A 25,357-nucleotide genomic window follows, 5' to 3' on the forward strand; every position below is an offset into this window, starting at 1 on the left:
GTGTGTATATGTGTGTGTGTGTGTGTGTGTGTGTGTGTGTGTGTGTGTGTGTGTGTGTGTGTTTTATATATAATATATATATATATATATATTATATATAAAAAATAATTTTCTGGTTACTTTTTGTTCACAGAGAATAGATTATTGTTCAAATTTAGTTACAGTGAATTTTTATATCTTAACTTTTTAGTTTGTTTTTGTGAACTTTATAACTTACTCTTATATGCCCTTTCTATTATTATTAATTTATAGAGAATATGAAATATTTTGGATACATACTACAAATTTAAATGACTATGAAAATAATCCATTGTCCATAATAATAAAAGCTATTTTTTTTCAGACAAAACACATTCGAGAAAAATGAGAATTTTCAATAATTCTAATATTTAATGATATCACATGTATTCGAACTTAGTTTCTAAGATAATATACTTTTTTTGTTGCAAACACATTCGAAGATTATCTTATATAAAGATGTAATATTTTTACCATATTTTATGTTTTGTGCAATATTTATAGGTTGGATATGAGCATGCTTCGCAAAATCCGCTTTTGCAAGTATATATTTTGGAGGCTCTGTGTCTTCTTTACTAACAGGTATGAATTTAATTTGTTGCATTACACTTGATGAACTTAAAGGTGATTGAGGTGATTGTGATAATGGAGATGTGCATTGCGGAGAAGAAATTATTGGTGTCTCTAAAGTAAACTAAAAGAAAAATTCAGTTATTAAATATGCATTAAACTTTTATATTTTTTTATCAACATTATATATCCTAGAACATACTTCTGCTTTTATATTTTGCATTGTACAATTTGATTCTTCTTGCATCGAACATTTCACTTGCCTATCTGAATCATTAGATTCTGAATGATTAAGGCTATTAGGCGATAATGGAAATTGTACAATTGGACTTTCAGGTTCAAATTTAATTTCATTTCTTATCTCATCTATTTCCTCCAATTCTATAAAAATTTCAGGTAAATAATTATTTCTAAAAGATAATACTTTATATGTATGTGTGTGTATGTACGTGTGTGTATGTATGTGTATGTGTATGTATGTATGTGTATGTAAAATAACTGATATATATATATATACCAGAGTTATTTTGTGCCTGATTAAAGTCAATCTCTTTAAAGGGGGTCCATAAGTCAAAAATATTTTTCACTCCTTCATTTGTAGTTTTATCATAATCCAACATCATATCTCCTTCTGGCATAATAGGTATTCCTAATTCAGAACTCCATGATTGAAAAAGATCATCAGAAACAAATTGATTGCTTCCTTCTATAAAAGAAATGTTGTGATAATTATAGAATATTTTTAATGCATAATGCTGTAAAGTCAGATTCAATTTTGTTTTATTTTTCTTATATGCTATGCTATATTATTTATTTTATTTTACTTTACTCTTTATATGTAACACTATATTAATAGATTGTGAGATAGAAATAACAACATACAAAGTAAATAAGAAATTCCTTTATCTATGTGCAAACATTGAGTCAAATTATTATATTATTTATCTAATTTTATATATACATAATCAATATACAACAAAAATATACACAAAAAATATACATAATAATACTTAACCTAAAAATTCGAACTCGGGAAACATTTGTGCCTCAGGTGCCGTAATTCCACCGTTGTTTCGTTGTCCAAACTCTATACTCGGCATGTTTCCACTCAACAAAGCGTTCCTCGACGGTAAACGCGGAATTTTATGTATTGAAACACTCAATGAAAAAATTCAAACTCAAATTAATGACACAGTGAGAGCTGAGTATTGTATTTGTATGTTTATATTTGTGTATATTTATAATTGTGATGACATTTAATTGCTGTGGTGGCTATAAAGTCGTCTTTCTGATATCTGACAGTTCTTGACAGTTTCTGAGAGCAGTTTCTGACAGCAATTAATCCCAGTTTTTTATATCCTTATTATACTAGCGCATCTCTTTATGAAATGAGAATTTAAGCCTTAGACACAATGCGAAGGAATAGCGATAGCAATAGAAATAACATGATTTCAACCTATCAGAAATCAGAAGCACTGGAATATACTGAGGAAAGGTATGGGCTGTGATCGAAGTCTCAAAGCATTTGTAACGAGACTTTGACCACAGCCGAAATTACACGGAATAGGACTGAAGAGAGTCCTTATAACAGAATCTAAATAATATTGGAGCAATTGCTTGGTTTCGCTTTAAAAGTCAATTGACGTTATCGTTAACTAGCGACAGCCAATGGTAGATTAATCTTAAAAGAAAGTACAGCTCTTATTGGCTAGTCAATGACAGCGATAATTGTCAATAAATGTTCAGAGAATTCCGCAACAGCAGTTAGAGTAGTATATTATACACATTATACAGATATCATTATATAGATGATTGCAAGACATATTGACACGCTGTTAGACATATTTTTACTTGTATAATTCTATTCTATTCTATCTTTCATCTTGGATTATTTAAATAATTTGAATTTAATTCTATTGTAAGGAGCTTCGCACAATAATGGAATAGAGAACAGAGAATAAGAATTTTAACCTATCAGAAACTGTGTATTCCAACAATATAATGATTTCTGATTGAAATTCTCTGTTCTCTGTTTTCTATTCCTTTTATTGTACGGAGCCTCTAAGAAATTTACTAGATATAGATATAACAGAGATATCAACAGCGTTAGGGCTGTGGCAGAACGAAAGTCTATCAAATCGAAGGAGAGAACAAGCCTAAGATCGAGACGAGGAATGCCCTTATATTTTTTTTGTTATCGTCAATTGTTACATTATTGTCGCATACATTATTGTAATAATAAACAGTCATTTGAATTGCGCGGCAAACACGGCAATACATTTCCGGTTTTGACTGTTAACCTGGCGGACGGGTATGCGCGCAAATGCAGTGTTTAGACTCTTACAGTAGCCTAGTTTTCACTGAAGATTTAATCCGAATCAGAATGTAAGAACCAACCAACTACAATTGAGATTTCCTTGTTATAGTCGAAGACAAGGGAATGCTCGACTTAGGCGAATGTTACATTCTAATAGGATGGGATGCGTTCAGGGTATCAATCATGAAACTTTTTTCTTAAGATAAAAAGTGAAAAATTTCTCCATTAATTTCAATGATTAAAATTTCCACCTTTCCATCCTAGGGATAAAGTTTTATGATAGATATCCGCTCCAATCCTAGAGTCTTTATAACAGAGCAGTGCTGCCAGAAATGCTCCGCACTCGCGCATGTGCGCAGTCTAAAGCGCCAATAGAGTATCTAATCAATTCGTAAAACTGGCATCCTTACTCCAAAGAGAAATAGAATTATAAATATACATAAATTAGACATGCCTTTTATTGTGAGATCAATTCTACATTCAATTTCTACATTAATACTATTTACATTATCCAAGCGAATTTGAGTACCGAGATCGAGTCTTTAAAGCCGATTCTATATTAAACCGATTTTACATTAGTTGCAAGCCGATCGCAAGTTTGACAGCTAATCTGAAGCTTGCATTTTAAAATCAACGCATTATATTGGCTGTTGCAATAAACTTCCGATGCTGCTCGATGCTCATTTTCAGCGTCAAAAGAGATCACGTGATTAAAATTGATGCTTGGTATTCGTCAATTTTGATCACATGACCTATTTTGACGTTCGAATCGAGCGTCGAGCGTTAGCATGAAAAGGCAGCCTTAAATCGGTTCTAAAAATGTAGCCTATAATTTTCGTTGGTGTTCCTGCTCACTTCAACGGTGCATTACAAATGGCGGTTTTCACTTCTCCACTGGATGTCATATCATCTTTGTTGTTTATCAAACGTTAAACAAGGATGATATGATATCTGAGGAGTACGCGGATCATGTTTCTGACATAGTCTTTGGTTGCACGTGGAGTAAGAAGGAAAGTATTTATTGAATTGGAAATTACAAGATTTCGTGCAGTAAATGAGGTTGTTAAGATTTGGGAAGTTTAATTTCATCAATTTGATGTTTAATATGCAAATGCATGATATGCAAATTAGTATAGAATAAGATTGCAGTGTTTCATTAAAAATCTGGACCGAAAACGATCTACAAGAATCAAATAGTAGAAACCCATGTAAAACGTATGTATAAAAACAACATATTATTTTCATGCTTGTGCTTTTTTTTATAAAAGAATAGTAGTTACAATTTCGTTTTTAAAGCTACAAAAGTCTATGCAGAATCTGACTAATAAAGAAGCTTTTTGTATTTCATTAAATCTTATTGCGTTTTCTCCTTATAATGATTATAATTATTTATTTGTATAGGTTTTAAAAATGGTAAGACATAACAATCAATTACCAGATAATCTTCCACAATTGCAGAATCTTATTAAACGTGATCCGGAGTCTTACAAAGAAGAGGTAAATCTTATATATTTGTGTTTTATTCTTCTGTATTAGATATATCCTTGTTTATATTCCTTATTATATTATTATGCTTTTATATTCTTATATTCTTATATATTATTATATTCTTGTTATATTTTGTAAATGAAATACGAATTCCTGAAAGAAATTGTAATCTGCTGTTCATCTGCTTTAACTCTCCAGTTTCCTATAAATTTAAGACATATGTGGGATGAGCTTTAGGATTGAACACAGAATCTATCGAGTTTATTATTAGTTGCATATTCTCACGGAGAGCAATGCTTTTATTTTTATTTTATATTTTATTGTTCATTGCTGTATTAGTTGTATTGTTTATTGTATATAATTTTTTTGTAATACATTTGTAATACATTGTATTTATGAAATACTTGATTATGTAATTTTATTTTGCTGTATACCATGTTGATAAAATGTAAATATAAAAACATCATTATTTTCATACTTGGTGCTTACTTTTAGCTTCTTTTTAAAGTTACAAAGGTCTGCATAGAGTCAGATTTTGTAACAAAGATACTTTCTTGTTTCCATGTTTTGCTAGACTTCATTATATTTTCTTTTATAATGATCAGTTATTTCTTCATGAGTTTTAAAAATAAGATAATTTACAAGCAATCCCTATGTATTCTTGTATGTATACATGTTACATAAAGAAAGAAAACCCCATGATTATTTCAAATGTTTAACATAATATGTTTAATTACAGTTTCTTCAGCAACATCTGCATTACAAGTCTATTCTAGAAGTTTTCCGTCTGGAGCCTACACAATTTAACAAAAGTCTTGATGAGCTAGTAACCTTCTTGGCTCAGGTTAGCACATACACATATGCTTAAACCATAGTAATAAAAGTATATGCGATTTGGCTAAATTTAAGAATCATCTTAAGTTTATTATAAGAATGCTATAAGGAACATTTATTATAAGAACTAATTTATCAAAGCTAATTGTCTCTCAGATAAGTGTGACAATCAATGATAAAAACTAAAAATTGATTGTATTCCAATTTTATTTTTTGAGTAATTTTAAGATTTAATCATGGAAAAATATTTAAAAAAGATAAGAAAAAATAACATTATATGCCGTGAGGAAATTGTATCACGGCTGTATTCTTTAATCGGTATAGCAGATGAACCGATGCCAGAGAGCATTTTTGTTTATGGACACATGGCTACTGGAAAGTCATTAATTATACAAAATTTGCTCAATTATTTAAAATATAATGTTAGTTATGTTAATTGTATAGAGCATTTAGGCAGTAAACACATATATAATTACATTCTGGATGATTTAGTCACATCTATAAAAGAATCAAGTAGACACACACAGTTGAAACATAACTGCGACAATATTATGGATTTTATAATTGCGCTTAAAAAGATTTCTTGCAATGATAAACGTCCGATTGTGTTAGTATTCGATAAATGTCATAAAATAAGACATTTTGATGTGACTTTTTTGCCAGCGATCTTAAGGCTCAAAGAGTTAACCGATATTAATATATGTACGATTTTGATAAGCGAGATTGTTTGGGACAAATTCAATACCAAGATAGGCTCATTGAGGCCTGTAAAGATTTATTTTCCCCAATATACGAAGGACGAATTAGCGCAATTGTTATTATTAGATAAGCCAACGAATTATGATACAGATTTTTATAAGAATTATTTGAATCTTTTTCTTTCTGTATTTTTCCGATTTTGTAGAGATCTAAATGAGCTTCGGCACATGGTTAAAATAAATTTTGCAAAATATGTAGAACCTATTGAAAGTAAGCGAATCGAGCCAGATAACGTTACTGCACTATGGAAGAACATCTCTGCTACTTTGAGATCTAATTTGGAAATTATTTACCTTAGAGTTTCTACGAGCGATTTTTTGCAACCTGATTATCAAATGTCTCGAGAAATTGAATCGACAACAAAACTAGCTTTGAGTTTTGAACTACCGTTTTACGCGAAGTACATGCTAATCGCGGCGTATTTAGCTTCATATAATCCTGTTAAGTATGATAAGCATATTTTTATGAAGCAAAGTAGTAAGAGAAAAAAAAAGATACGGTCAATTAAGAAAACGGGAAAAGATGCGGAAAAGAAATGTCGAGTATTTACTATTTCAAGAATGTTTGCAATCTTTTGCGCTATTCTTGATGAAAAAGTAGACATCAATGCTAATTTACTTGCTCAAATCTCTACCATGTGCCAGCTTGGTTTATTATCTATTGTCGGAGATAACATTACGCAGTTGGATGAAACAAAATTCAAGTGCTGTGCAAGTCGCGACTTTATTATCGTTGTAGCTAAAACGGTTGGCTTTGAAATAAAGAATTACTTGAACGTGAATATGGCTTAACATGCTTTATATACACAATTTTTATGTTCATTTTTAGTTATAGTTTTATGTGTGTGTTTATTTCTAACAGCTTTGCCTAATGATTTATTACGAAGAGTTCTTAAGTAATAAAGAAAAAAAACTTACGTATTTATGTTAGATATTTATGTTAGAATAAGATTTTATTTATATATATGAAATATGTAATAGTTTGTAATTTAATGAAATAAATTTAAACTATAAGAAATTTAATTTTGTGTGTAAATTGATATGATAATTTGATTTTCTTTTTATTAAAAGTTTTATAAACGCGTATTTATTTAAACATTTCTTATTTTTTCAATGTGTTTATTTAAATGTTTAAATAAAAATATAGTTATCGATTGTGTACATAAGTAATGTAATAACAGTATTGTATAAATAATAATTCATTATAATTTATTAACTGCACAATTATTATTCTTATAATTTTAAGAATTCAATAAAATGGATGCTATACATATTTGTATGCATATTATTACAGGTTGCTCATTGTTATCCAAATGATTTGAAAACATATCCTCAAGAGATTATCGATATATTACAAATTCATAACATCATACTAGACAATGAAATGCGAATGGTAAGCATAATATACTTGGAAATTAAATTATGCTATCAAATATGGATGCATACAAATTATTATTACATTATAATTATATTCTTTACAGACATTTTGTAAAGCGTTGATTCAATTACGCAACAAATCCCTCTTAGAACCTACTGCACTTCTCAGTTTATTTTTTGAACTTTTAAGATGTCAAGATAAAATCTTGAGACAATTCCTCCAAACGCATATTGTCACAGACATTAAAAATATTAATGCAAAGCATAAAAATGCCAAAGTTAATACAATGTTACAAAATTTTATGTTCTCTATGTTAAAAGATCCTAATATCAGAGCCGCGAAGATGTCTGTGGATATTATGATAGAATTGTATAATAAAAATATTTGGAACGACGTCAAGACTGTCAATGTTATAGCAACAGGTTGCTTTTCGAAAATAACAAAAGTAATGGTTGCTAGTTTGAAATTTTTTTTGGGAACTCATTCGGAAGAAAAAGAAAGTGATGACAGTGATTCAGATGATGAGCCAAGTATGAAGGAAATTATGATGGCTAATAAAGTAAATAAAAAAACGAAGAAACGTCAGAAGCAATTAAAGAAAGCTAAACAATCATTCGTAGTAAGTTTAATATTACAGAATTCATTGTATTTATAAAAAATATAAATCGTAACGTCTAATTTTAATGTACTTTTCAGAAAGCTAAAAAGAAGAAATCTAAAGCGCCGCAATATAATTTTTCAGCATTGCATTTAATTCACGATCCACAGGATTTTGCTGAAAAATTATTCAAGCAGATAGAAAAAAATAATGATAGATTTGAAGTAAAACTTATGACTCTGGATGTTGTGTCTAGACTTATTGGTTTACACAGTTTATTTCTCTTGAACTTTTATCCATATATACAAAGATTCCTTCAGCCTCATCAACGAGGTAAGATTAATAATATAACATAATTATATATTATTTTAATTTTAATATTGTCTAATTGCAAAATATTTTTAATAAATATCTGTCTTTATTTAATATTTTAAGATGTTACTGTTGATTTTCTTGATTGCTATACAAGCTTTATCAATTTTTATTGGTTCTGGTGGAATCATGTAAAAAATATATAGTTTCTTTATTTATGTAATTTTATTCAGATATTTATTTTTATTTTTTTTCAGAGGTTACGAAACTTTTACAATTTGTAGCTCAGGCTTCACATGAATTAGTACCACCTGATATGTTAGAACCCGTTTTGAAGACGTTGGCAAACAATTTCATAACGGAAAGAAATTCTGCGGATGTGATGGCTATCGGGTATATAAATTTATTTTAATAATTTATTTGTTGCGAATACGCATACTGCGTTGCTTATATCTCGCTTATATCTCTATTTATAATATATATTTCCAGTTTAAATACTGTACGCGAAATATGTACGCGATGTCCATTGGCCATGAATGAGGATCTATTTGAGGATTTAACACGCTACAAACATTATAAGGAACGTTCCGTTATGATGGCAGCACATTCTTTAATTGGAACGTTTAGGCGTATAATGCCCAACTTATTACATAAAAAAGACAAAGGCCGTCCTACAGAAGCTAATATTATGATAAGGTCTTCCAAATATGGTGAAATTCGAGCAAGCGAGTTTGTACTAGGAGCAGAAGTTTTATATAATCAATCTGCTAAGAATACTGAAGAGACTAGTGATAGCGATGAAGAAGTAAATGAAACATTCAATTATTTTTCTAATTATTTATTTTTGATAAAAGTTATAATATATAAAAATCTATTCAACTATAGGATGATGACGAGTGGATCGATGTAAGTGAAAACAATGAGGAAGAAATCGGCGACGAGGAAATCAGCGACGAGGAAATTAGTGAGGAGGAAATTAACGACGAGGAAATCGACGAGAACGAATTGACTAGTGAATCGATGAAATCTTCTATTAGCGAAAATAAAGATGATAAAACTTTGACGTCACATATTGTGAACAATAGTGCGCAGAATACTTGTGAAGCGGATAGCGGAGAACAAAAAATAAATAAAATTTCGCAAAAGAAAAATGCTTTAACAAAGCAAGAAAAGAAGGCACAAAAATTAGAGAAGAAAGCAAAATTTAAATCTGAAAAAAATAAAGAATTAACGGCTGAGAGAAAAACAAAGGCATCTGTGATATCTACAGAAAGATTACTCACGGATAAGGATTTTAGAAAAATTGAGGTCGCATTAGCAAAGCAAGACGTAACATACATTAAACGTAGCGTTAAGAGAACGCACGATCAAATAGAGACAGATAAAGGTGGAGAATTGGTAAAACTTAGCGATATAGAAAACATATATAAAAAACGCAAGCATGATAAGGCTGCCCGACAGAAATCTGTTAAGGTACGTATAAAATGTTAAGGATTATTTATAGTAATCTTTAAGAATTGACCAGTCACAGTCGAATGAAAGAGGAATAGTCGACTATGCTTAATCAATTGTTACAAATTATTATAAGTTAACAGATTACGGCCAGTGTAAATAATTCTTTTAATTTGATGTATGAGAATAATATAGCTCAGCATTATTAAATTTACAGAAGGGGCAAGAAGAACGAGATAAATTCGGTTTTAAGGATCGGCGACAAAATCCATTATGCAGTACCACAAATCGTGAGAAGAGAAAAGGAAAAGCATTTTCAATGTTAAAGCAGAAATTAAGAACAAAAGTAAAGCGATCTTTTAGAGAAAAACAAATAGCTCTTAAAAATCATCTGATAAAGCAAAAAAGAATGAAATAATTAGTATTGTAATTAACTTTTACTCCATATTTTTCTTAATAACAGACATACAATTTGATGTACATATATAATGTACAATATAATGTACAATAATGTATATGTATTTTTAAATATATTATATTCGGACTAAAAAGTTAAGATGAACTATGTGTGTGCTTGTAAGCACGTCAGTACTTTTCTTTATATTTTTATTTTCCTTCTTTTGTAAGTAACTACTGAATCATACTTCTTCTGTACTATAAATTTTGTCAATTTTGTTAATTTTTATTTTCCTTCTTTTATATAAATATTGAATCATACTTCTTTTGTATTTTGTCAATTTTGTATACTGTCAATTTTATTAAGATTACATCAACAATTGGTATGATATTTCGTAATTTTCAAAGTTTTATGTAATATAAAAAAATCTCGTCTCACGTTTATTTGTAAATAACAGAAGGATCGTTACATTGATATTTTTACTCTAGAAATAAATCAAGAGAAATTGTAATTAAATAAAAAATAAGACAGGATAAACTATAAAAAGATTATAAATAAATGAAATAAGTAGAAATTATTAAATTAGATATTGATAGTAACAAAAGTGAGCGAAAATTGTCTAACTTAGCGAATCGAATCTATAAACATTCATATTATATCTACAATTAGATGTAGAACTCTCTATTGAATATCTTTTTATTTTATTTCATGCCATTTACACAAATTGTTACTTTAGAATGAGGAAGGATATAAATATTCTCATACTGAATATACATACATGTACATACTACATGCTAATAGAATATATGTGTGTACATATATATATATATATATATATATATATATAATATAATATAAAGTGAGAGATCACAAGATTTTATATATTTTATACTTCTAACGCGATAGCTCATTTTGAACTTGAATCGGAACAAAAAATATTCGTTTTTTTTATTGCAACTCGATTTTCTATCAGAATAGTCGATGTTTATTTAACTTTTCTAATTTAATTAAAAAATTAAATATTAAATCCTAATTGATTTTCTTTTCTGCTATATTCATAATTTTCATAATTTTAAAAAATTAATAAAAGCAAGGTGCTCCGCTTTTTGGTCCAATTCGTTTCAACTGGTTGCCAATCATGTTCGAGGATAAAATGTGTGGCCAATAGTTGTTGATGTAGCATTTGACTATAAAAGGAAAGGAAGTAAGAAATGAAGTTGGGCGCTGACAGTCATTATTGTTCGTCTTTACACGCGGCTTCTCTTGGATTGTTCTTCCGATTTCTTAGCGTCGTCGTTACGAGCAACGTGATTTTGTACTTACGTCGTTTCAAAGTAATAACAATTTCTTTAAAATGTCGACGGTAGCAAGTCCTTTAGCCATTGGAGGTATCCGACAATCGGGAGCACCGGTGCGAACACAAAATGGTACGAATACTGATTAGCCCATAAAGTTTGGTTATATCGTCTTGTCTTTCTTGAAAGATTTTGTGTTTTGTCGTTTTTTTCTGTCAAAAATCTACATATTCACGAAACAAAATTATAAATATTTATATCGACTCTTGAACAATTAATTGTTACTATCGTTTTGTACGTTGTACAAAATCGTATCAAGCATTTGGTAATTGAGAATAGTAATCAGGAAATTAATTTAACATAGATGTGTTGTACGTGCTTACTTACTGTACATCTATGATTCTATCAATATTAGATTTATTTTGTTTAAAAATGAATGTATGATAAATCTTGATAATAATTAAAGCAGTGCATTCCATTTGATGTTAACAACATTCTTGGAATTATTTCATCCTTTTTTTATTATCGAATATTTAACAAGGACAAATAATTATCGTAACCATTAAATGGAATATATCCTTAGGAATGTAAATCAACTTTGTATAATATTTAAAAAATTAATTATATAAATAATAAATAATTTATACCTATAATTTATATACCTATATAATATAATGCCTATAAATATATGAACATATTATTTGCTATAAATATGTGAACATATATCTTTTTCAGTTATGGCTGCCTGTGCTATCGCTAATATAGTTAAAAGTTCTTTGGGTCCGGTCGGCTTAGATAAAATGCTGGTCGATGATATTGGTGTATGTATTTAGCTTCTATATCTTTTAAAATATATAAAATATAAAGATTTAAAACAAAATATGTTAATTATGACATTATTATGTTAATTGATATTTTCAGGATGTCACTGTTACTAATGATGGCGCAACTATTTTACGCTTGTTAGAAGTTGAACATCCAGCTGCACGAGTTCTAGTTGAATTAGCTCAGTTACAAGATGAGGAGGTTGGAGATGGTACTACTTCAGTAGTAAGTGATTCATTTATATTTGTGTATTTAATGGAAAATTTACAATTAAATATATATTTAATATAAAATGCGTTATTTTAGAATATAGAATTTTATTTACACTTCAGTATAATATATACAAGCCAAGAAGGGGACTTGGTTTACAGAAGTACTTATTCACACTCACACCTCTCCCACTTTTATCTTACAATTGCAAACCTAAACTATTACTATTCATTCTCTTTAACCTATACATAATCTCTATATCACAGTCTATTATTATTGTCCATATCCCATTTCTTATTTCCCTTTATTTCTATATAGTATTTCTCTATCTTTACCTCCCTATTCTCCCTTATATTCTTTAACTGTATGTCTCATCCTATCCTTTTTATTTTCTATTGGTCTCATTGCAATGCATTTCCTTAACTTATAAATAGATAATAAATTACCTAAATAACTAATTATAACTAACTATAATATACTACACTGCAATCTTATGCTCACAGCCTTGTTGTCTTATAAAATACTCATTCCTTCTTTACATTATCTTTATCTTTATAATAGTCTATTTATCTTTTCCTTCTTTCCTTTCTTTTTTTTATTATTTCCTTTTATTTATCCTTCCATAATTTTAGTTTTTCCTTTAAATTCATTCAAAAATCTTCTATCCATAAATTCCTTATAATCTCCTTATCCTTCCCTGATTCTTCAAAACTATCTCTTGTCTCCTCGCATTCTTTACCATAATGCTCCAGGTTATCCTCGCTTTCACCATAGAAAAGACATCCTCCCTCCTCTATTCCTAGTTGATATTTATTTTTCTCTTCTAAATTATCGCATCTTAATTTAAATAACGCTCTTCTCTCTTCCATTCCATATTCTCCATTCTCAAATAATTTGGCATTCTATTCTCCATCTCCATCTCTTTGTATCTTTTATTATACCTTGATCTGTCTATTCTTTCTCTTTCCCATTGTCTCTGTAAATCCCTTTCCCTATTTATTAAATCTTTTTCAAAACTTTCATTCCCATGTCTCATTACTTCCCTAGATTGAATTCTTCATCCTATTATAATAAATAATAATCCTCTCTTTCCATATCATATCTATCGTTCCATCATAACTTTGTTTTTCTTCCCAGCACTCCCTGACTAAATTACCTGTATTTCCAGATTTAATCTTTTCCTCGTATTTTCTTGCCCTCAAACCTCATCCTACTTTGAGCTTATCCATTCCCAACTCCCTCATAATTACATATCTTGGGGTGCAGAAATATAATTTGAAAATCCACCTGCCGTAGTCTAACATTATTTTTTCTAGTTCATCTTTTTCCTCCCAGCCCCATAATTCCATTCCATATGCCATTATACTTTGTACCAGATATTTAAATAGCATCCATCTTCTATTAAAATCTGCATAGCTTTTCCCCTAAGCCTCTAAGCCACCTTTCTTGCTACCATTTTTCCTTTTCTATTTAATATGCCTTTTATAAATCTCTTTCTTATCTAAATTAAAACCCAAATATTTAAATTCCTACACCTCCTCTAGTTCCTTATTTCCATTTCTCTTTCCTTTTTCTCTCCCTCCCTCCAAACACCATTTTCGTCTTTTCTATGCACAGCTCCAGTTTCCTCCCCTCCAAAAAATTTTTTAATGTGTTCATCATATCTTGTAATGCCTCTCTATTATACGCTACTATGATACGCTAAAACTAAGTCATCCATATATGCTAATGACCCTATCCTATTCTAATCTAACTCCTCCTATTTCTCTTTTCTCTAATTTATTATCTATGTCCACAATACATAAATTGAACAACAATAGACTTATCACATAGTCCTGCTTTACTCTTTTCAGCGTTCTGAATTGTTGCATATATCCTTGCTTCGTCCTTATCTTCACCTCCATTTCCTCATACATCTTCTCTATCTTCTTTACCAAATATTCGTTTACATTCTTGCCTCTAAAAGTCTCCCATAATTTGTCTCTATCCACCTTATCAAAGGCAGCTTTTTTAAATCCGCAAATCATCATATATATTTTTTTCCTTCCTTCTTCCTGATTTCTTTCCCTCTGCAAATGCGTCAGTATGAAAATATTATCCGTTGTTGATCTTCCTCTTTTAAATCCAATTTGACTTTCCGGAATCGTACCTTTGTTTCCACTTCCTTTTCTAGTCTATATCTTATTATTTCTGCATGTATTTTATACACTACGAGATATCCTTGTAATTTGTTACTTTTCCTCGTCTCTTTTGTATAGAGAGACAATTATACTTTCCTTCCAATCTTGTGGCATCTTGCCTGTACTCCACACTTTTTCTAGTTCCACTAGCCTCTTCCGTAAATTTTCACTTGCATATATTCAGACTTACATAGACATGCCTATTCCTGCCTTTTTCTTCATCTTGCTTAAAAATGCGTTATTTTATATTTGAAGGTCATAGTAGCAGCTGAGCTTTTAAAAAAATGCAGATGAACTTGTGAAACAGAAGATACATCCAACTTCAGTCATTAGTGGCTACAGACTTGCCTGCAAGTAAATATCTCACTTAATTTTTTTACCTTTTTATTTTTATACACCATTTTATTTTTTATATAAAATTAATTGATTAGTGTTAATTAATTAAATTATTAACAAAAAGATATTGGATATTTATTAAGAGGAAAAAAGAAATTGTAATTTATATAACTTACACACGAAATCAATTTCAGAGAAGCATGCAAATACATTCAAGAACACCTTACTGTCAGTGTGGACGAACTTGGAAGAGATTGCTTAGTTAATGTTGCAAAAACATCTATGTCAAGCAAAATTATTGGAGCGTATCCTTTTGTTATTTGCAGTCCTCGTTTGCAATTTGTTTTCGATATTTGGTAAAAACAATAATTTAAAATATTTTCTGTAACTAATAATTAGTGATGCCAATTTCTTTGGCAATATGGTAGTTGACGCTGCTAATGCGATAAAAATTAGCGATGGCAAAGGAGGATTTTTATATCCTGTTAAAGCAGTCAATGTTTTAAAAGCACATGGAAAAAGTGTTCGAGAATCGATTTTGGTTCAAGGATATGCTTTGAATTGCACCGTCGCATCTCAAGCAATGCCGAAGAGAATAACAAATGCAAAAATCGCATGTCTAGACTTTTCGTTGCAGAAAGCAAAAATGAAGTTGGGCGTCGAAGTACTTATTACAGATCCAGAAAAACTCGAAGCTGTTCGTCAACGTGAGGCAGATATTACCAAGGAACGTATTCAGAAGATTCTTGCTGTTGGAACTAATGTCATTCTTTTATCTGGTGGCATTGACGATTTATGCTTAAAGGTATAGTCATATATTTTAAGCAATATGATAAGCTCTACAGTGCAATATATTTATTTTCTTTCCATAGTATTTCGTAGAGACTAAAACTATGGCAGTGCGCAGATGCAAAAAAGCTGATCTGAAAAGAATCGCTAAAGCTACAGGCGCACAATTTCTAACTTCGCTGACCAATATGGAAGGAGAGGAGAGTTTTGATGCCAGTTTCTTGGGGGAGGCTGTCGAAGTAGTGCAAGAGATGATATGTGATGACGAACTTATTTTGATCAAAGGGTACATATTTTGCTATTAATATAGTGCAATTAATTCTATAATTTTACAATTCAAATCAAGCATTGATCTTCTTTGAGAGTTTCATAATATTACGAAAATAACAAAAAACATGATTTCTTTTTATTTCAAGGCCAAAAGCACGCACAGCGAGCTCTATTATTTTACGCGGACCAAACGATTATTACTGTGACGAAATGGAACGTTCTATACATGACGCGTTATGCGTCGTCAAGAGAGTCTTGGAAAGCAAGAGCGTCGTAGCAGGAGGAGGTTGCGTGGAGGCTGCACTCTCAATATATTTAGAAAACTTCGCAACATCATTGGTATCATTAAATTTTTTCCAATCAGTTTCTTTTCTTTTCTTTTAAGATATTTATATATTTTTATATTACAGAGCTCCCGAGAACAATTGGCTATAGCGGAATTTGCTCGATCTTTACTAATTATACCAAAAACATTAGCCGTAAACGCTGCACAAGATGCAACCGATCTTGTCGCCAAGCTCCGAGCCTATCATAATTCCAGTATAACAAAACCAGATCTTGTTGACTTGAAGTGGTAAGTTTGTCTTCTTTTTTTTAGTTTGTCATGCAAAATAAAAAATTAAAATGAATTATATTTATATTTCTGTAGGGTAGGTCTTGATTTACTCGTGGGAAGTATAAGAGATAACAAAAAAGCAGGCGTGTTAGAACCAGCCATTTCAAAAATTAAATCTTTAAAATTTGCCACTGAAGCAGCCATAACCATCCTTCGAATCGATGATATGATTAAACTAGATCCCGAGCGTTCGAAAACTAAATCTTATCAAGACGCCATGGAAGCCGGTGAATTGGAAGATTAATATCAAAATGTGCATTTACATATTATGTTGAATATAATGCGTTTATACGAAAGAAATGTAAAAGATTTGTAAATGTTTCATTGCGTATATAAATATCACACAATAATAAAGATTTAAAATCTTGCTGCTCGTATATTGCATGTAGAACTTCAATTTGCGCACGTATAAAATGCCGATAAAGCTTAAGAAATAAAATATTAAATATTAATAAAAAATAATAAAATATTAAAAAGCTTAAGAAATAAAGTTATTTCTTCATTATTATTTATTAATATTATTTCATAATATAAATATAAATGTTACACACAAATTAACATGATTGGAAGCTTGTAAGAAACAGTGGAAATTATATCCTGTGACTCTACTTATAGCAAGACAAATTTATAAACCAATTAAAATAAGTAACCTAATCTAATCTCTCTCTGCTTGTGTGAGCGTGATTTCTCTCATATGCCTGTGGTGCGCATACTGATTGTACACAAGTTCATATGAGATCTATAGTTTAACGATTCTGAAACGTTTGTTAGAGAAGTTCTCTTGGCAAAGATTCTCAGCGGTTTTGCCATTGCCTCCAGAGAGGATACGAGCATATAATGAAAATATTTTTTTTTTAATGCCGCCGAGAATCGAATCCGGGATCTCTAGCATTGCAAACCAGTGCGCTGGTTGCTTTGCCACGCTCGCTCCCATATAATGTTACACTGATTACATTAATATCATAACAAAATATGATATTTGTGTTAAAAAGAATGTAGGAAAAAATATGTAGGAGAAATGTTTAATTTTGTATTTATTACTAAAACTAGGATATTTTTAAACTTACATTTCTTTGAGTTATATGGAAAATTTTGTAGTTAACCATAGTATTTACAGTATCGTGAAAATGTATTTCATATTGTGTATGCTAATTATACCAATCTTATTCAAAGGTCTGTAATTTAACAATCAGTATGATTAAAGCATATGTATTATGCACGTATATTATAAATTCATTTCAGATAAAAATATAAAATATTATATAAATATATAATAATATGTAATATATACTATTATATAAATAATAATCAATATTAAATTTGTGTCACTCTTCATAAAATTGTGTTTAACATACAAATCCTACATGCGGTAATAAAAAAATGTGAATATTTTGTTATAGAATATTTAAAGTAATAAGTTTTAAGTTTAGACATTGAGTATTTTCCAGTAAAAACAATAAATCATTTCATTCTTGTTTAATGTTGATAAACAACAGGGATATAATGATTCATTATGTTACTCTGTCCTTGCTGGAAAATACCTATTTTCTAGCATCACGTATGTGTAAAAGAATAATTATAAAGAAACGCTTCTATTAACTTATAAATTATTATCTGATATATGTATCTGACAGTTCATTAATGGAAAATAATGGAGAATAACAGTTTTAAGTATTATATGATATGTATGTTTAGTAGGTATGTCAATATCGTTTATAAATGATATTACATATAAACGATATTTATTTTTCTCAATAAACATGATACGTTAAATAGAAGTTATTTACAATATATTTGTTACATCGTGATAGTTAACTAATTTTAAACTTAATGACACATTATGAAATCATTTTTTACAATCATATTTTAATGATTTGTTTTGTCTTGATTATATATGCTTATTTACAATGTAAACTCATCATCTTATTGCCAAATTTTAATAACAAATATTTAGTCCATTAAAATATATATTGTTTGTGTTTTTGTAACATTATTGTACATCATAAGATAGATATACAAGTACAATAATAATATTATCAAATAATTTTCTTTAATAATTTATAGTACACACTACTTTCTTTCCGAAAAGTTCGTATGTTAAAATTTTATTGAGTTACTCATCCACTTGATATCTTGTTAATAAATTTTTTAATATATTTGAAGAAAGATACAAACAATAGATATAATAGCAATTTTAATCAGTATGATTTCAAATGATATAAATGAATTAAATTATAAAAAAAAATTTACAAAAATTCAATAGCTTTTTGAGCTTTTGCTTTTTCCATACATATATGAATAGAAAATATATTTTTCCTGATAATACATAAAATTATTATTCAAATACTTAAATTGACTTTTCCATTAATAACTGCTTGAATTATAAAGAAATGTGTATATAAGTACTATAAATAAATTCCCGAAAAAATTAGTTCCTGAATATTATATATTGAAAATCTAGAAATATCTAATTGCGTTAATATTGTATTAAATATTTTTAAATAAAAATCGATATATAATTATATCAAAATTTATAAATGTCACGTCAAGAGTGTACCTGTAGTTTTGGACCTTTTGCAATGTATAGATTTAAGTTATTGATACATATGTTGTAAAATATTCTTTAGTTATTTACTATGTTTATATACAAACCCTGTTCGGATTGATGAATAATGTAAGACATAATCAATTTCTAAATACAAAAATTTAATATAATTAAGAATTTATTTAAATAAAAAGCAGTCAATGATGTGTATGTGTGTGGAAAACGGAATGCAATGTGATTAATATTCACAATAACTAATATTCATTATGCATCTTTCCAAGACAGGGGATCCAAACAAATAAATAATCATCAGATATTTCCTCATTTCTCACAAACCATCCTGTGTTTAAAATCAATGAATTTCATTAAATTGAAACTTTTCAATTTAAGATAATTTCGGATTAATTTCGATTTATTCATGAAAAATGTGAATGTTATTTTGATATTGTATGTATAATTGTTAACGTCCTTTCTTTATCGAGAAAGATACGCGAAGTTTTATAATTGAGAGCATAAACCTTTACAATGCAGGATTTTCGAATTTTGGTCCTTTTGTGACTATAATCTCAGCATATGAATATTCTTGATTGAGTTCTAATACTTGGAACTTTTTCAAGACTAATAATGTATAAAACTTTTGTGCAACCTGTAAAGACAGAATTATTATTTTTTTTTAAATATCAGAGAGATAAATATATTGGCTATGTTCAGTAGAAAAAACAGCTTTACAACGGTTATGAGATTCTGCAATATGGTTGATTTATACACTTATATTCAATGAAAGAATAAGAGTAAAAATAAGACTAATTATATCTAAAAATTTGACAACAGTCGCAAAACTTTTTCTGTTAAACGCAGCCATAGGATATAGTTTTCCAAAAGACCAACCTGTTTGCGATTATTTTTAAATGCCATCTCCGATAGTGTTAATTTATCTTTGGTATCGAGTTTGCTTTTAATAACATGATACATATGCGCCGCTCTCTTGTTAAGAACGCGTTCTTCAAACTGTTCATAAGTTTCATCCATTTGTTGTTCTTCTTGCTGAAAAACATATAATATTATAAACAATTAATTAATGTTTTTTATAGATTAAAAAAAATTTCCACTAAAACTTAATAAAACTAATAGATACGTGTACAAAATAAAAACTTTATATTATTTATATAAATACATAATAAAATAATTTTTTAAATAATATTAAAGTATATTACAGGTCCCACGGATGGCGGAAACTCGTAATCCTCGTGGTTCCACGGCGTGGCTGGTCCTCTTTCGGAAATTGCACCAGGCGTATGGGCTGGAGGATGTTGTTCGTCATAACCCATGTACGAAACTTGTGGTTGTGCCTGTTGAAATCGTACAGCATTAATAAAAGTTTCTATATTAAATGTACAAGCGTTCTCTAGATTTATAAGAAAGCATTGAAGTAATGATTGCAAGGCAAGGACGTATTAGTTTTTCAAATGCATTTATCATAAAATAAAAATTTCTCTATTTACTTGGTCGTAACCCATATTTTCCATCTGTGGCATATCGGATGTTTGTACAGTGGCGGCTTCTTCTTGTGCCGATGTTGATGGCACTTGCTCTTCGTGTGTGCCAAGTATCGAGCTAACTTCAGCTGGTGCGATTTGCGGTATTTCCGAGCCAAGCAAAGGCGTTTCGGTAGTTGGTGGTACAATAACTGATGGTTCGCCAGAAGGCACAATGCTGCTTATGTCAGAAACTGATGGTTCTACTGGTAAAGATACTTCGGATGGCATAGATGATTCTGAAGAAAGATTCTGTTGTGCAATTATGTTTGGAATTTCCGATTCATTTGGTTGATTGATCTCTACTGGAGTTGGTTGAGCTGGTTGAGGAGGTTGCCTTATCTAAACATAGTAATAATATTTATATTTATTTTATTAATTATAATATTCTAATAAAATTTTCCCAACTTTTTTATTTTTAAAGAAAAGAATCTATCTTTCCCCCTTTATTATGATTTTTATAATGACTAACTTCATCATCCTGCGGTGCTTTCCGTTTTCGTCCTGTACGTTTATTGAGGAGACTTTGTTCAAAAGAAGTTACTTCTGCTTCTGGAGCATCTCTCATTTGTTCTAAGGACATTCCATCTTCGTCAGTTCCAAGTCGCCCGAAGTCTTCATGATCGTAAGACTTGCTGGTCAGATGTCTCTGATAATTCTGTTTAATAATAATTAAAATGAAATATTTATTATATAATTATTATTTCAAAACTTGTTATTCAAACAATCATAGAAATGTTAAATATTATTACTTTAAATAGAACACGAGCTGGGATAGGCCTTCCTGGCAAAGCAAAGAGCTTCTCTACGCCACCTGTTTCTTTCCAATGCATTAATCTTTTCGTAGGTGGTGCCAAATCCAATGTCGTGATAATATCGCTAGTATCAGATAGCTGCGCTTTCATTTCTTCACCAGAAATATTTTTTACTTCATCGACAATGAGTTTACGTTTGCGTTTGGCTTTCGTGAATCCTAGAAAAAGCGATGATTTTTTTTTTGTTAATTACGAGACATAAATATGTATGTCAATGTTAAAATTTAAAAAATTTACCTTTTAAAGCAGATGCATCAATTGGAGCTAGCGCGAAGCTTTCTTCCTCATCGTGTAGTAATGTAGTTTGATCTTGCATAGGTGGCGGTTCTTCTATGTTATCAATAGCATGTTCTTCTGGTATAACTGGTGGGGCTGGTGTAAAGCGCCGACTGGCAACGCTAATTCTTCCTTCAATTTCCTCTCCAACTGCGGCTGGTGTAGCTGGTCTAGAGCCGTCAGAGCTGTGCATAATGTATTCAATGTATTAATATAATTTTAAAGTTGTATATAGCAAAGTATACAAACAAGAATGAAAGCAATATTAAACTAAGAAAAAACAATTACAAGTAATAAAGATTAAAACATAATCAATTGGTTTAGCTAATAAATATTTTTATTCGACAGAAAGCAAACATATAAATTTTGACTTAAGATTGTAAATAAAGTTTGGTTATTGAATAGATTAAATAAATATTTATGTTCTATTAATAATGCTTCAACTATTACTGCTTTTTTTCTTTTTTAATTGCATATTTTAGAATTTTATTATTATAATTTTTAAAAAATGATAAATACCTCATGCCTCCCATTGGAGAAGCTGGTCCACCAAAGTGATCACCCATATCTTCATCAGACTCATCGTGCACAGAAGCAGCAGTTCCAGTAACTGTTCCTGCTTCCTGTTGTTCATTTATCGAACTAACCTCAGGTATAGGTACTTCACCCATTGGAGCTTCATCAAATAAACCACCTTCAAACAGACCTCCCGCTAAAACATTAATAATAATTATAAAAGATCGTTGGATCTAATTATAAAAAAAATATTAATTATTTGACCATACATATGATATCTTGACCAAGGTGACCACCAAAACCATCGTCTCTAATGGGTGTATCTATGTCCATGGGTTGTGTTGTGGTCGATGTTCCTGCAACTGGCTCTTTTTCCTTTTGTTCCAATGCCGCCTCTATTCCTGGACCATCACTAAATAACATGTGACTCTAAAATTAAATTACAATTAATATTTTAAAATGTCATTATTTTTTAAAAATATCAAAAACTGATTCATTTATTTTTAGCTTATTTAACAAAAATTGAACAAATTTTTAAAACATTTTTTAAAGTTTTTATATACATATATGATAATTATACATACATTATACTATTTTTATATATATATATATATATGATAATGAACAAAGAACTATGGATTGACCGATTACATTTTATAAATGTTTTACAAGAACTTTTATATACTTTTCATAATATTTTTATATTTAAAGATTGTTTAGATTTGTAATATTTATATTATTCTAAATCACTTCTTCAAAAATGTGTGAAATATTTAATTTTACTCATTACTTATTTAGTACAATGATTGAAAGTACTAAATAAGTAAAATTAAAAAGAACAAATATGATATATATTACCTGATCTAAAGAAGGTTCCATGCCACTGCCATGTCGTAGTAACTCTGGTGGCTCAGCATCAAAACTCATGTCTCCAAAGCCCTGATCATGTGTAACTAAAGACAGACTGCCATAATCTTCCCTCATTGTTATTTCTTCTGCTCTAGATTGATTCAAACTAAACTGAGCTTCTATATCAACATCTCTGAAAACAAAATTTATATAAAATATTTAAAAATATTGTTAGGTCTATGGTACACAAAAAATATTTATGCAATAAAATATAAGCAGATAAGATTGCAGTAGAAATCGTAAGGCCATAACATAAGCAATAGCAAATTCAACATGTTAATTTCCTTACTGTTTATATAATATTTTACTGCTGAAATATTTTATATGCCATGTGTCATACATGTGTGTGTGTGTGTGTGTGTGTGTGTGTGTGTGTGTGTGTGTGTGTGTATAAAAGATTAAAAATTGAATTGTTTTGATATAAACATAAATATCTTTGCAAAGAAAATTTTATTTATCATATATTAAAAAAATATTATTACATAGTTCTTACAAAAGCTTGATTATCTTACTTGAGCTCGGGCATAGCAGTATCAAAATCATGAAACACTTCTGGCAAAGTGATAGCCGTTACAGCTGCCTCTCTGTGTTCCTCAGGTAGATCTACCATTCCAGGCCTAAAGGCCATTTTAATCTTCACGAAAGCTTCATTGCAATCAGCCAATAAGTACTTAGCTTTCCTTGAATAGATTCGTACTACTCCCAATAATAGATGACCAGATGTTCTTAAAGCCATTTTAACCTATTAGAAATATCATAAACAGAATTTAATGATATATCAGAGAATTTTGTCAGATCTGGTCAATAAGATAATGTTTACCTTTGGTTGTAATATACCATCCACTGATTTTTCTATATTTGTCTCAAATACATGTGCCTTCGTTAATTTCTTATCCCAATGAGCAGCCAACCATATACGGGCCAAAGGCCCTTTTTTGGCCAATACAAAATGTGCATAAAACATGATTCTTAGATTCTTCTAGTGTTGATCTGTAAAAAGATAGAATTAGTAAGTTAATTAAATCAAACTTTCAGTTCAAGCACAAACGAAATACAATTAGAGAAAAAGGAAATATTTAATAAATGCCATCCTGCCTAATTCATCAGTGAAGTGTTTCTCTTTGAGAGTAAAATGTTGCATTTGATATGAAGTAATATGAAGAAATTCAGTACTAGACAATGATGTTGCATGTCAAATGGCATGCAATCTAACCCATAAATATATATAAAAAGTCAACAATGAATATTGTTCGATTTATGAAAATATAAACATCAATGCACAAGATGGCGTTTCTGTCTACAGTTTTGGCGGTTACAAGGTAACGTCAAACCCGTTAAACTCTTGATACTAGTTCTTCGTTATAATATACACAGCGACTCACCGAAATACCGTCCGTTAGGCCGCGCAGAGCCGTGACATATTTCGCACAGAAAACAACCTCAATCGCGAAAATGTTTCAAATCAACACATGTAACACATACGGTACGTTCTCAGCCCGACGCGTACTCGAAAGGAAACTCATCACGATTATGCGTGCCCACTTATACCAACCTAGTTAAGACTAGGCGTAATTAGAGTCCCTAGAAAAACAGAGTCTGACTAGAGACATTGACGAGATACGTGACTTATTTAGAAAATGAGCGTCGTAGCGTCAAATGAAAACTCAGCCTTAAGAAATTTAATCTAGTTTCGTAATATTCGACTCTTGAAATAAAAATGTTATTGACATGAAAATTTTTTAATTTAAATTTGTTTTTAGTCAAATATTTATATTTTTGATTTTGAATAAACGCGAAATTTATTCGTATATATTAATAGAATTATTATTATTATTAATGATAATTATTTATATTAATGTTTAGTCAATTTTATTAATATGATGATCTCTTTGTGACACATTCGTGTTTCGCGCATCATATAAAAGCATAAAATGTATGTCTTATGTTTATTGCCGGCGATATTAGTCGGCAGCAAAAAGAAGTATTTCTCCTTTGTCGATTTCTGACTTGAAGCCAGAATATTGGCTAGGAGCAACGAAAGGTGAGTTCAATCTGACCAGAAGAAAGCAGAGAATCTCTACGAGCCCAATAAGCAGAATGTCTAAAATCGATGCATAA

At 29.8% G+C, this 25,357-nt stretch overlaps 4 protein-coding genes across 4 annotated transcripts in view; 2 read left to right on the forward strand and 2 right to left on the reverse strand.

Annotated features, from left to right (window-relative positions):
• Positions 1–1,976, reverse strand: part of LOC105620651 (cyclic AMP-dependent transcription factor ATF-6 alpha) — a 4,872-nt gene extending 2,896 nt beyond the window's left edge. The window contains exons 1-4 of the mRNA XM_012202140.1: positions 1,604–1,976; positions 1,106–1,294; positions 791–969; positions 493–712 (exon numbers count right to left, since the gene is read on the reverse strand). Of these exons, the coding sequence (XP_012057530.1) occupies positions 493–712; positions 791–969; positions 1,106–1,294; positions 1,604–1,688 (673 nt within the window). The 5' untranslated portion in view covers positions 1,689–1,976. The remainder of the gene's footprint in view (positions 1–492; positions 713–790; positions 970–1,105; positions 1,295–1,603) is intronic.
• Positions 1,977–4,315: 2,339 nt separating this feature from the next.
• LOC105620652 (protein SDA1 homolog) lies at positions 4,316–10,143 on the forward strand. Its single transcript, XM_012202141.1, has 9 exons — positions 4,316–4,402; positions 5,133–5,237; positions 7,280–7,378; positions 7,467–7,982; positions 8,060–8,294; positions 8,531–8,666; positions 8,763–9,078; positions 9,159–9,746; positions 9,943–10,143. The coding sequence occupies exons 1-9, from the start codon at positions 4,316–4,318 to the stop codon at positions 10,141–10,143; spliced, it is 2,283 nt and encodes a 760-aa protein (XP_012057531.1).
• A 1,333-nt stretch (positions 10,144–11,476) lies between these two features.
• LOC105620653 (T-complex protein 1 subunit alpha) lies at positions 11,477–17,020 on the forward strand. Its single transcript, XM_012202142.1, is given in 11 exon segments — positions 11,477–11,549; positions 12,153–12,238; positions 12,339–12,467; positions 14,888–14,911; positions 14,913–14,986; positions 15,163–15,273; positions 15,368–15,773; positions 15,841–16,043; positions 16,174–16,366; positions 16,438–16,601; positions 16,677–17,020. Coding segments are annotated over 11 exon segments (1,674 nt in total). The 3' UTR covers positions 16,888–17,020.
• Positions 17,021–19,579: 2,559 nt separating this feature from the next.
• Positions 19,580–24,203, reverse strand: LOC105620654 (double-strand-break repair protein rad21 homolog). The gene is made up of 12 exons (XM_012202144.1): positions 24,060–24,203; positions 23,752–23,981; positions 23,189–23,372; positions 22,600–22,759; positions 22,334–22,526; positions 21,776–21,999; positions 21,476–21,696; positions 21,196–21,381; positions 20,691–21,065; positions 20,403–20,537; positions 20,077–20,232; positions 19,580–19,834 (listed from the first exon to the last, which is right to left on the reverse strand). Exons 1-12 carry the CDS (start codon positions 24,201–24,203, stop codon positions 19,709–19,711), a joined length of 2,334 nt encoding a protein of 777 aa, XP_012057534.1. The 3' UTR covers positions 19,580–19,708.
• Between the last annotated feature and the right edge of the window lie 1,154 nt (positions 24,204–25,357).

Source organism: Atta cephalotes, assembly GCF_000143395.1.
Source record: "Atta cephalotes unplaced genomic scaffold scaffold00028, whole genome shotgun sequence".
Classification (NCBI taxonomy): domain Eukaryota; kingdom Metazoa; phylum Arthropoda; class Insecta; order Hymenoptera; family Formicidae; genus Atta; species Atta cephalotes.

Bases quoted from the DNA above. Each gene is read 5' to 3' on its own strand.
- LOC105620652 (XM_012202141.1), top strand. From the start codon at position 4,316: ATGGTAAGACATAACAATCAATTACCAGATAATCTTCCACAATTGCAG. The intron at 4,403-5,132 runs GTAAATCTTATA...GTTTAATTACAG, and splicing joins CGGAGTCTTACAAAGAAGAG to TTTCTTCAGCAACATCTGCA. The intron at 9,747-9,942 runs GTACGTATAAAA...TTAAATTTACAG, and splicing joins CCCGACAGAAATCTGTTAAG to AAGGGGCAAGAAGAACGAGA.
- LOC105620654 (XM_012202144.1), bottom strand. From the start codon at position 24,203: ATGTTTTATGCACATTTTGTATTGGCCAAAAAAGGGCCTTTGGCCCGT. The intron at 21,697-21,775 runs GTAAATTTTTTA...CGCTTTTTCTAG, and splicing joins TGATGCATCTGCTTTAAAAG to GATTCACGAAAGCCAAACGC. The intron at 21,066-21,195 runs GTTAGTCATTAT...TACTATGTTTAG, and splicing joins AAGCACCGCAGGATGATGAA to ATAAGGCAACCTCCTCAACC.